Source organism: Salvia hispanica, chromosome 2, assembly GCF_023119035.1.
Source record: "Salvia hispanica cultivar TCC Black 2014 chromosome 2, UniMelb_Shisp_WGS_1.0, whole genome shotgun sequence".
Taxonomy (NCBI): domain Eukaryota; kingdom Viridiplantae; phylum Streptophyta; class Magnoliopsida; order Lamiales; family Lamiaceae; genus Salvia; species Salvia hispanica.
The window spans coordinates 37978759-37991829 of NC_062966.1; the positions used below are offsets into that span (position 1 = coordinate 37978759).

General features: G+C 33.2%; 3 protein-coding genes across 3 annotated transcripts in view; all 3 read left to right on the forward strand.

The window, feature by feature from the left end:
* Positions 1-13071, forward strand: part of LOC125205749 — a 47815-nt gene that overhangs the window by 25082 nt on the left and 9662 nt on the right. The gene's annotated exons all lie outside the window — the stretch shown is intronic.
* LOC125205746 (putative disease resistance protein RGA1) lies at positions 4407-7524 on the forward strand. The gene has a single exon (XM_048104844.1). The coding sequence runs from the start codon at positions 4427-4429 to the stop codon at positions 7508-7510; it is 3084 nt and encodes a 1027-aa protein (XP_047960801.1). The 5' UTR covers positions 4407-4426; the 3' UTR covers positions 7511-7524.
* The window catches only part of LOC125205747 (disease resistance protein RGA2-like), a 28166-nt gene continuing 22909 nt past the window's right edge, over positions 7815-13071 (forward strand). Inside the window, exons 1-2 of the mRNA XM_048104846.1 lie at positions 7815-7867; positions 11731-11737. The gene's annotated coding sequence lies outside the window, so the exon portion shown is untranslated. The remainder of the gene's footprint in view (positions 7868-11730; positions 11738-13071) is intronic.

Here is a 13071-nt window from a genome sequence, read left to right on the forward strand (position 1 = left end):
ACGGAGAGGGCCCCAAAAGATATAGAATATAGTCAGAGGAGAATGATGATTTTCAGGGGATATGAGGCCTTCTTTTTTTCCCCCCGATCCCCCCAGGACCCCCAAACCTTATAGTTGCTCGGGGGAATCGCCCCTTTCTTTACTAGTTCTTTTTTCCCCCTCTGCGGATGCCCAGTCATGCCACCTTAAATTTCCATCGAGGTGTAATTTCACCATCCTTTGAGAGGGGGGTAGTAAAGAAGTGATCTTCCCTTCCATGATTCCGTCCCCGTCTTACAACATTTTCCTTGATTTAGCAAAAATTTTAAAACCTTTCGCCCAACATCCCGGGAGATCGATTTTTCTTCCCAGGAAAAACCCACTTACAAATCTTGATAGAGCCATCTTGTAGTCCCCTTTAAATTTTCCAAACCCCCTTTAATTTCGATATATTTTTTCCCCGGAAACTTTTCCCAAATCCCCCTTTAAATCAAAAACCGCTCTTTTTGGGGCCAGGGAAAGGCCCACCCCAACCCCGACCCCCCTTTGCTCCCCCTTTTTATCACAACATTCAAGAGTTGGGCGGGGGATCCACCCCACACAATCGGGGTGTTCGACTCTTCCCTGAGAAACAAGAAACAAGAATTGTAACAAACTAACTAACTTTCCAACGGCTAGTTTCTAATTCTTGAGAGCTGCTTCTTTCTTCTATTCCTTCTAGAACACTGAGTGTGAACTCATTCTAACAAACCTCTCCCCACTTACATGTTAGCATGTGAATATGTGATTAACTTTGATTTTGGAGCACCAAATTAATATAATATATAGTACTATAATTAGTGTCTAATGATGCTCTAGTTAATTTTGATGAATTGGTTGTTGTCACGTTCTAAACGTTCTCAACTATTGACCTATTTATGTTCAATACAGAAATGAGTATATGTAAAATATAATTAATGTCTAATAACGATGCTCTAATTAATTAATGGTGACGACTTGGTACCAAAGAGTCGAGCATTCTTCATTACACCTAACCCTCAATCTCTATTATTACTATTTCGAATTAGTTTTGACTCTATTAATTTATTAAATTTGGAAATTTAGAAACAACAGTATAAACGAAAGAATACCAACTACAGTAATTACTGAATACTAGATTGAAAATGGACAATCTCTTTTTCTTTCAATTTATGGTATGGTTTTTCCTGACCAACAATTGGGGGCCACTAGAGATTTTGTTAGCCTTCAAAAATATCACTCTAGCAAAAAAGATGAGAATAAATTTAGATGGAGTATTATATATTCCCAGAATAAAATCAAAATTTATTTGGTGATATTTATATGTGCACTAGGCATACTTTAGTTAATGATGAAGCGTTGACACTTGAAACATGTGGGCAAGTGGTTGAATTTGATTTTTCCATAGTTGTTCAATATAATAGGAGTATAACTAAAGGATAATAGTAAATTAAATCTTTAGTCAAATTTCGATTCATACTATTAAATTTAAAAGGTTAATATTTCATCCGTCTCATTTAAAATGAAATATTTACTTTTCGGCACTAGATTTTATATAGTGTTGTGTTGTGAGTGTAGTTTTCATTTTAGTATTCGTTTTATTTTTAATGGGACAACCTAAAAAGGAAAAATGTTTCATTTTTAATGGGATAGAAGGGTATTAAATAACAAAGTTTTAATTTTTGCAATTGTCCCTTTAATATGCTCCACAAATTATCGATATTGTCATTTAATGATGTTCAAAACGATATTTTTTTTAACAAAATAAGAAAAGAAAAGAGAAATCACTTATTTTCATGAACCATGCCATTTTGAATATCATTTAGAGATAATATTTTGTACACAGATAGAACAACTGAGAAATATTGAAATTGTGTACTATTTAAATTTAAAATTGAATAGAACGGATCAGAATTTGATCAAACTTCATGATTTAATTGACTATTAACCATATAATTAAATTCTATGTATATTAAATTTATCAAATGAGATTTATATGTGCACTAGGCATATAATACTAATTAATGGTGAAAGCGTTGACAAATGAAACATGTGGGCATGTGGTTGAATTTGATTTAGGCTACTTGATCAATATAGGTATAATTAATGTATAATGATGCTCTAGTTTATTAATGTTTGAGTTGTTTCCCAGCTGCCACTGTATTAAAAAAATTCATGTAGATGGCAGAGTCCCTATTTAATCAGCTCTTAGACTTAATCTCTAAATTTGCTTAACGCAAAAATTTTACCTAAAAAAAGCAACTTCAAAACGTACATCGTCGTCTGCTGCAGCGCCTCCTGCTCGTCGTCACCGTCGGCCGCCACACAACCATAGTAGCTGCCACTTACCAGCCGTGAAGGTCTGTCGCTCTGTCTAATTGCTCTTTTCCGTCTTTATTGTTCTTAATTTTATTTGTTCTGAATTTGAAATAATATTGTGTTAATATGAATTATTTATATTTAGAGCCTTAGGTATAACCATATTAGTATAGGTGCAGGAATTTTGGTAATTCAATTGCTTATTATTATTGTTGTTTTGTATAGAAATTAGTGTTAATTCATTCAATGATAGTCATAATTATATGATAATAGTGATGCATGGCTAAACTGAAACCAATGGTTCAATCTTGAATCGGACCGGTCAACCCTAGCTTCAAACCATTGATTTACCATCCATAACCAGAAACACCAACTATTTACTACTCAAACTATTGTACTATTTCGTTCTAGGTACCTATTTAATTCACAATTCTTATATTTGCTAGCACCAGGCTGTGCTCGCAAAATTCGAAATATTTTCTAGCACATTTGCGAGCATAAATGGAAAAAACAACCATTTTTCGAAATATTGAGTGGTATTTCTAGCACTGGTATGTGCTAGGTACCTATTTAATTCACAATTCTTAGTAATTTACTTCTTTTTGGACTTCAAATGTCCCATGTACCCCATAGACCAATGTCTTTTTACTACTCAACGTTTAAGTTTAATTATCCTCTATACATTTATTGATATGAACCAAACATATGAAACAATATTAGTCACATCATTACATAACAGATACAATGTATAAGGGTAGTGATAAAATGCATTTGCATTACTACAAATCCCAAACTATGATCTGGATTATTAGATTTTAAGATTTGATGTCAACATATGATCGTCAACATAAAATATCAACACAATGTCAATCGGTTGAAAATGTTGAGGTTATGTTGAAATTTTCTATTGACGTTATTTGTCATCCGTTGACATCAAATCTTGAAATCTAATAGTTCAGATCCTAATTTAGAGTTTGTACAATATATAGAGTTTACATTTGATTACATCTGCACGTGATTAGGAGTATGTTTTGTTTACAAATATATTCCGGGTGCATGAAAGCGTGATAATTGAACATGTGGGCATGTGATTGACTTTGATTTTGGCGAATATAAAATATAATTAATGGAACGTGAGGCTACCGCCCGTTTGCCGTCGCACAACCATAGTAGCTGTGCAGGTCAGTCGCGCTATCATTTTCAATCTTTCATTGTTCTCAATTTGCTTGTTGTTGTTTAGTTTGATATTTAGGGACAGTTTGATTGAGAACATAGATAAGACAAAACATAGTCAGAACATACATTTTAAGTACTACTAAGTTATTTTAGATCAGATAACTCCAAAATAGAGGACAGTTTGATATTAGGTAGGTTTGATAGATGGTAGTGATCCATTGCTGAACCAAAATGAATGGTCCAGCCAGACCCAACACTGGTTCGGAACCGTTGATGGTGATTTTGGGCTAAGCCCTTCTCCATCTAACCAAATTGTTATCATCGGAGAATCTTCTTCAGCTCTACCACTTGCATTCTTGCGTCTTCTTCGTCATTTCCTTGTGGTTCTTGAAGTTTCTTGATTTGACTCCTTTTCCCCAAAAACTTCTCATACAAATTCTTGCAACTTGGTTCAACTTCATCTCAATTTCTCCTCAATCTTCTTGGCAATCATTCTTGAACGATGATATTCATGCCTCTTTGTCTCCAATATTTTACAAAGCCGGTGGAGATTTTTGTTCAAAATGTTAATCTTCTCTATAAGCTGCACCCGGAATCTTCTCCATCGATTCATTCATTTATTCAGTTTTGTTCGTAACATAACTTTCCGACCATTGAGAAAAGGTTGCGTTACCGAATTTGTTACATCCTTGAAAATTTGTCACTTATTTCCACTTTCATATGTCCCTAAAAATTTGTCGCCTTACACTTTTACCATTATTAGACCCCACATTCCAAACTCATTTCCACTCACATTTTATTATAAAACATTCTATTATATTTCTTAAAACCAGTGTCGAATCAAATGGTGACAAATTATAAGGGACGGAGGGAATATATGCTTTAAGAAAATATAGGAATTCAATTATATTAATTAAAACACAAAAAGATCTGAATGTTTGTCCCACATACTTGTCTAAATCCAACCACTGAATTAATTTCCAGGATAAACCAAGAGGAGAAAATTAAAGGAAGAAAAAAAAGTAGCTCCAAAACACAAATGGCAGATGCTATTGTTTCAGAAGTGGTTGGGAGAATTGCAACTATATTAGAAGATAAGATTCGGTATGAAGTCAATTTGGTGAGAGGCGTGAAGGACGAACTTCTTTATCTTTCCAAGAAGCTCAAGACGATCCAAAAGGTGTTGGATGATGCAGAAAAGAGAGGAGTGAAAGATGAAAGTGTCAAAAGTTGGTTGAAGAAGCTCGAAGCTACTGCTTATGAGATGGAGGATATTTTGGATGAATGGAGCTATTCTCTTCTCAGAGATAAGAGGGAAGGTTCGGCTGAGCCTGAGCCTAAGCAAAAGATAGGGTGTTCCTTCATCAGATCTTCTTGTTTATCTTTCAAGAAAGTTTCTGTCCGTCGTGATATTGCCAAGAAAATAGAAAATGTGAAAGCTATGCTTGAACAGATTTACAAGGAGAGATCTGAATTTAATTTTGTCATCTCTCCGCCTACAACTGATCCTGTGCCCACACCTTGGCGAGTGCAATCCACACATTTTGTTGACATGACGAAAGTTCATGGGGAGGATATACATAAGAAAAAAGAAGACATAGTGAGCAAACTAATGCTTAATGATGGTCATACCCAAATCTTGTCTATTGTTGGAACCGGGGGACTTGGCAAAACAACTCTTGCCAAACTTGTTTATAATGATACTCAAGTGAAGGATTGTTATGAATTAAGAATATGGATTTGTGTTTCTGATCCATTTGACGTGTCTGGGATTGCAAAAGGAATTGTTAACAAAGTTGGAACAGAATCGATTCCTCCGGATTCCAACCAATTGGAACTAGTATTAGAAAAGCTAGGAGCATCCATTTCAGGAAAAAAGTTTTTTCTTGTGCTGGATGATGTTTGGACAGAAGACAACACCGAGTGGGAGCCTCTGAAAATCAGTCTCCAATGTGGTGCAGCAGATAGTAAAATTTTGGTGACAACGAGAAAGGAAACTGTAGCTAAGATGGTCGGTACCTTAAACGATGATATGTATCACCCAAATAAGCTTAGTGAAGAAGAATGTTGGTCATTATTGCGTGACACATCTCTTCCAGGAAAGAGTGAGAAGGAATGTGGAAAGTTTGAGGATGTTGGCAAGAAAATAGCTAGCAAGTGCAATGGATTGCCTCTCGCTGCAGTTGTTTTGGGAAAACATTTGCAGTTTAAGGATTTGGAAGGGTGGAAACATGTAGAGAAGAGTGAAATATGGCAATTGGAGAATGCCACAGTAGAACTTTTTCCTCATTTGGTTTTAAGCTACAATGAATTGTCCCCGGCTCTTAAGCGTTGTTTTTCATATTGTGCCGTCTATCCTAAAGATCACAAAATTCATGCAGAGACTCTGATAGAAGAGTGGATGGCGCAAGGTTATCTGGGCTCTGTTAGTGGAAACGGCGCAGTGGAAGTCAAAGGGCGGGAGTGCTTGAACAATTTAGCAATGCGTTCATTGTTTCAAGACATTGAGAAAAGTGAGTCGGGGGAGCAGATAGAATGGTGTAAAATGCATGATATAGTACATGATTTTGCTCTATTTCTTAGGAAGAATGATGACAAGGAGAGAAGTTGTCAAGTTTGTGATTCTTCATTGGTTTCTCATGTCCAAGAATATCGGAGTCTACCTCCTATTGATATAAGAGACACAAATTTTGAAGTTTGTGATTGCATGAAAAGCCTTAGGGTGTTAATAGTTGACAGATTTCCAGTAAGAATGGAAACGTTGATTCACTTGAGATGGTTGGATTGTAGTTATATTACATTGTCAAAGGATGGCCTTGAAATCATATGCAGGCTTTATTTCTTGCAAACTCTTCTCTTATCATGGTGCAAGCTAACAGAGATTCCACGAGAAATTGGGAATTTGGATCAGTTAAGACGACTTGACTTAAGTAAGAATGAAGAATTAAAGCGGTTACCGGATAGCATGTGTAAATTGGTTGAATTGCGATCTCTTTTCCTAACAAGTTGCTCCTTAGAAGTGATTCCACAACAAATAGGGAATTTGGTTCAGTTAAGACAACTTTATTTAAGTGTGAATAGAGACTTAAAGGAGTTACCAGAGAGCATGGGCCGTTTGGTTGAATTGCGAACTCTTTCCTTAGCATACTGCAGTCTAGAAGAGATTGGGAGAGAAATTGGGAATTTGGTGCAGTTAAGAGAACTTGACTTAAGTGGTAATAGAGAATTAAAGGAGTTACCAGAGAGCATATATAGTTTGGTTGAATTGCGAACTCTTTCCTTAGCAAACTGCAGTCTAAAAGAGATTCCGAGAGAAATTGGGAATTTGGCCCAGTTAAGACTACTCAACTTAAACATGAACATGGAATTAACAGAAATACCAGAGAGCATCTATAATTTGGTTGAGTTAAGACATCTTGACTTGAGTTGGAATTGGAGAATAGTGGAGTTACCAGAGAGCATTTGTAGTTTGGTTGAACTGCAAATCTTGAAGATTAAAGACACTCCTATCAACTGCCTGCCTGAAGCATTAGGTGAGTTAAGTAATCTTCGAACACTGAAACTGTGTCCATTCAAAGTAGGAAGTGAATACAACAAGTTGGGTTTTCTGAAAAAGTTACACCGTTATCTTATTGGATCTCTGAAGCTGAAAATCTACTGTAGTAGTATGGGTGAAATGGAGGAATTGGTTGAGGATGCTCGACGAGCACAATTAAAGACGCTCCTTCAAAAACTCGAAACACTTGAAATATCTTTCGAGGATGCGATGAATGAAATGGAGCAGTCATTATCATCATCAATGTGGATGGAGGTAGTAGAAGCTCTCGTGCCCCATTACAAGTTGAATGAATTGGTAATCAGGGGATATAAGGGCTCAAGGCTTCCGGAGTTTATGTCATCACCCCTCAACTTTATAAAAGAGATTCGTCTGACTTTTTTGAGTGAGGTGTCATCATTGCCGGCTATGGGGAAACTACCTTTCTTGGAAATTCTCAAATTTGGAAAGTGGAGCAATTGATGTTTGTTGGACGGGAGTTTTTAGGAATAGAATCTTCATGTGATGATGTTGTTGTTGCATTTCCTAATCTTAAGAAACTGCAATTTTATAAGTGCTACAAATGGGAGGAGTGGGAGGACATAACGGAGGAAGAAGAAGAATCTGCTGCCATCTCCATCATGCCATGTCTCATAGAGTTGAGTATCAGGAAATGTGAGAGTTTGAAGAAGCTGCCGCATCGCCTCCTGCATAAAGTCTCCTCGTCTTTGCTTGTGTTGGATATCAGAGGTTCATCAGAGCTAGTAAAAACATACGGAGAGGACAAGGAAGGTTCAGCTTGGAGATCCATTTCCCAACATAATCCCCAACTTCATCTTCGCCAATACGTCTAATGCAAATACTTGTGCTTTTCTGTTTGTTTACCTTTTTTGAGATTGAATTTGGGATTGTTATAATTATTTTCTGCTTTATTAGACGGATACTCTTTTTCCTTTATGGTGTTTTTTCCTCAGGGTTTTTCGCCATAGAGGTTTTAATGAGGTCCGGTCTTGAGAGATCGTTCTGTGTTCTCCAAGGTTTAGGCTTTGTTTTTTAATGACATAATCATTTGGCTTTTTTCAATTGTAGAAATAATATACTATTAGAGCTACTCAAACTGGTCGGCGACTCAAAACTTGATATCTTCTTTCTCAAACCCCGAATATATGGAGTGAAACTGGATTGCTTGAATATAGGAATTAACTAACAACTTCAGTAAACGCTAAGAGCTGAGTTAGCGATACGACACCGACTCTTATAACATCACCCACGACAAACACAATCTCTTTGAATATGATTCCTAGTAACTTTACTTTCCTGTGTTTGGAAAATATCAAGATTTTAAATTTATATTTAATTTAAACACCAAACTAAAAATATACTTATTATTTTTTTATTTATAAAAAAGAATAATATTGTAAAATTTTTAATAAACTAATAATTATACATAATAATAATTATGTTATTATATTTATTATTACGATAGATAGTTTAAATATGAATTATCCATCATAATATATGCTAATATAATTATAAATATAGTTTCATGTAATCTTATATTCATTTATTATAATAATAAATATAATAATTATTATACTATAATTATATATTTAAGGATATTATAATTGAATAAATTTTATAAATTAAAATTGCATTATGACCTTATTGATTAATTATTAACTTATAAAATATAATAATTAATATTTATTATATAATTTATATTATATAATTATATTTTAATTATTAATTATTAATAAATTATTAATTACTATTATGAATTATTATAAAATATAGTTGTAATTATGATAATTTTAATTATAGTTATTTATTATAGTTAAATTAAGTATGATTTATAAATTTAAATTATTTTTAAAACATTCTAAATAATAATAATAATAATATAACTATACTATATTGCTTAAATATGCAAGAATCCTAAAACTGGGAAAAAGAATACCTAAGAAAAGTTAGGATTCAAAATCCTGGAAAGTTGTACTAACTTTCCTTGTTCTCGGCGACTTCTTGATATCTTCTTTCTCAAACCCCGAATATATGGAGTGAAACTGGATTGCTTGAATATAGGAATTAACTAACAACTTCAGTAAACGCTAAGAGCTGAGTTAGCGATACGACACCGACTCTTATAACATCACCCACGACAACACATTTAATCTCTTTGATAATTTTATAATTAATGTTTAATCTCTTTAATCAATAGTGTTTTATAAAATAATTCTTGATTGTAAATTTGTATACTAATACTAGTAATTAATTGGTTTTAAGTTTATATTTGATAAATAATTAATATTTTCGATTTTAGTATACTCATGCATTATAAATGAAGAACTATTAGAAATAAAACAAATGCACATATTAATTTATACTCTTTTTAACCGGATTAGCTAGTTGGCTAGTTTGAAATACTGAGTATTTATCGTTTGAGTAAAAAATATGATTAACTCTTCGAAACACGAATATTTACAATTACACTCAGAAATTTGTAATCCAATCAAAGTTTAATTCAATTAGTCCTTAATTTGAGTAAAGCTAACTTAAAATTTAATGGGTTTATATACACATATTTAGTCTTATGAGAATTAACATTATAAAAAAATAAAAAAACTCGCCTAAAATTAACATTAAGAACTCGTAACTTCAACTCTGCCCCTGACAAGAATACTAAAATCAAGCTCAATCCAATCAAACATTACTTCAGACATCTCTAAAACTAACATTTCTATCAACCAATAAGAAACGAAAATAATTGAAAACTAAAATAAGTAAAGTTTAAATTAAGTAGAATTATGCAAATTTGAGATTATAGGCCCATTGAAAGTTAATGCAAATTTTAATTGGAAATAAAACCTAATACAGCCCACAACCTACGATTACGAACCCAGACCTCGAATTTCCTCATTTTATCAGTGAAAATTCAATCAAAATTACATGGTCTCACCTTTCCTATTTTGTTCTAATTTATCCCTTCTACTTTATGGTACTCCCTCCGTTCCACAAAAGATGTCACACTTTCCTTTTTAGTTTATCTCACACAAAGGATGTCACATTTTCCTTGTTGACAAAAGGATGTCACATTTTCCTTTTTTGGAAAAAATTCTCTCTCACATGAATATAAAAATTATATTTTCTCTCTCCATTTAATACACAAAATAAAACCTCCTAAAATCATGTGTCGTCCCATAAGTGTGACATCTTTTGTGGGACGGAGGGAGTACTGTTAATTTATGTTATCTTCAATGGATATAGTCTAAAAATGTGTGTTGCCAAAAATATTATGGATGAGAGTGGATGTGAGCATGTGCTAGACTCTTATTGTGGCGAACCACTTCAATAAAATATTTTGAGTGTCTAATGATGCTCTAATTAATTAGTGTTGATTAGCTGTCAATGTTGGCATTGACTTAGAAATTTCCAAGTAGGTGCTAAACAAATGTTCGTTCCACCTAACCTTCAAACTCTACTAATGTATTACTCTTACTAGTACTAGTATTATAGAATTGATTTTACCTCTATTAATTTATTAGAACGCAAATTAAAGAGCATACCTCCAAGAAAACTTAACTAATCATTTTATGTTCACACGATTTTCATTAATTCAAAAATAAAAAAACAGTAGGCAATAGCAATAAATATTTGTTTAAAATGAAATTACGATTGAGTTCAATTAAATGTGACATTATTCTGAAATAACTTTGAAAAAAGAATGTAAATTAAACGGGGTCTATTTTTCTAGCTCCTTAACTAAAATATATACGAAACAAACCAACTAATTATTAATAAAAACAGAATGGAGTTAATACATATGAAAAGCAAAAAAAGTAGAATAATGGATTTTTATCCTAGCTCGTAAAATTTATGGAATGGTTAACGAACAATTGGGTTGAGTATCTCCAAGGGTACACTAAAACCTAAAATGAGATAAGTATTTAGCTCCAATAGTACTCAAAAACCAATCTTATTGAGAAAAAAATACCTATCTTTAGGTTTACACTAAATCAAAACCTAAATGTTTTTCAAATTTTGTGAGTAAAAAAGGCATAATTTAGAGAATATTCTTATAAGTTTAAGTTTAGTGTAAATGGTTGGAGTAAAATCATATTTGATGTGATATTTTTACACTAAAATGAGTTTTTGAGTTCAGTGTAAATAGTTAATAGATTTGTTAGCCTTCAAAAATCTTATTCTCTAGCAAAAAAGGGATAAAATGAAATTTATGTTGAATTATATACTATATATACCCAGATTAAATGAGATTCTATAATGTTTGTTGCCAAAATTATTAAATGTGAACGCGTTGATAATTGAAGCATGTGAGCATGTGATTGACTTTGATTTTGGCGTAGCAGTTCAATTAAATATGATTAATCTCTAATTTACTAATGCTGATGAGCTGGTTGTCGGCAATTTCTTAGAAATTTATATAGGATGATAGGGTAATTAACAATTCAAATCATGTGATGTGAGTATAATAAAATATGATTAGTCTCCAATTAATAAATGTTTTATATATTTCCGATTAGGTACCAAAAACATCTCTTGTTCATTCAACCTAGCTAATCTCAAACTTAACTTCTGTTACTTCTGCTACTATTTGTGAATTAGTCCAAAACGCACCGTGAGGCTGCCACGCGTCATCGGCCGCCGCCAGTCGTCACCTTCAGCCGTCGCACAACCATAGTATTAGTAGCTGCCGCCTGCAGGTAAGTCGCTCTTTTCAGTCTTTTATTGCCTAAATTTTAATGAAAATGAATTTTAAATAATCATGTGTTGAATATTATTGGAGGTATGATCTCATGAGGATAGGTGCTAGAATTTTTTGTTGGATATTTTAGTGTAATTGGATTAACTTGATTGATCTTATAATGAGACATCATATAAGTCTGGAGGTGCGGAGTGCACGCTTATTTGAATTCATTATGATGTTAGATGAACGGGGGTCCGGGGGCAGCGCCCCGGGTAGCGGGATCCAAGGGGCAGAGCCCCTGGCTGGGGTCGAGCTGTTTGGTTCAGTACGCGATTTTTCATCTTGTTAAATCTGATCGATTGTTGTTTGGTTCAGTACGCTTTTCTCAGATATCAACATTAGATAGTTCTGTTTTTCTCTGAATTTTATCCGATCAAATATTTTGGTAGAACCACTGAAATTGATTTGATCTGAAAGTGATTTCATCACGACTTTCAGATTATCTGTTCCCTTTTGTTCAATATTCTAAATCTCCCTAACATTTTTGTTATTAAGTTGATTATTGTTGAATTCTTAATTATAATAGTAACGTTGTCTTTAAAGCTAGAATACACATTTAGGCCTCATTTCTACTTTCCATCATTATTTTGGTAAGTTCTTATACAATATTTTGTTTTAATTAGTTGTTTACCTAGAGATTTGGACAACTATGCTTGATTTTTTTTTAAATTTTTTTTAAGATTTTTGCTTACCTAGTTATAGTATATTAAAGTATTAATTTTATTAATAATAAGATAGCCATGGAAGCACCAATATTTGAAGAGCCAAAATCAAGAGGGCGAAGTGCCTCGTGCATACTTCTCGACTCTTGAGGTCTGGCCCAAGTCATCACTAAATAGTGTTGATTTATTATTCGTTGAAAATTTTGCAAAATATAGGTAATTTAAACATAAACTGATAAACATGTAGAAATTTGAATACATGGGATTTCACTTTTATAAGAAAAATATGATATTGTTGGTTTCCTAATACACGAACCGAATTTTTTATTTAAGCAAATAGGATATTCATGCTTTCCATATAGTAATTTTTTAAAGTAGAAGGAGATATTTGTTCAATACTCCTTCCCCTCTACACTTCACTTTTACCATTTTTGGTAGTGGACCTCATATTCCACTAACTCATTCCTACTCACATTTTATTATAAAACTAATACTTTAAAAGTAGGACTCACATTCTCCACCAACTTTTTCAACTCACTTTCCATTCTCACAATTATTAACATATTTCAACAGTCGTCTCTGCATCACTATATTTATTGCATTCCTAATTAATTAATGTT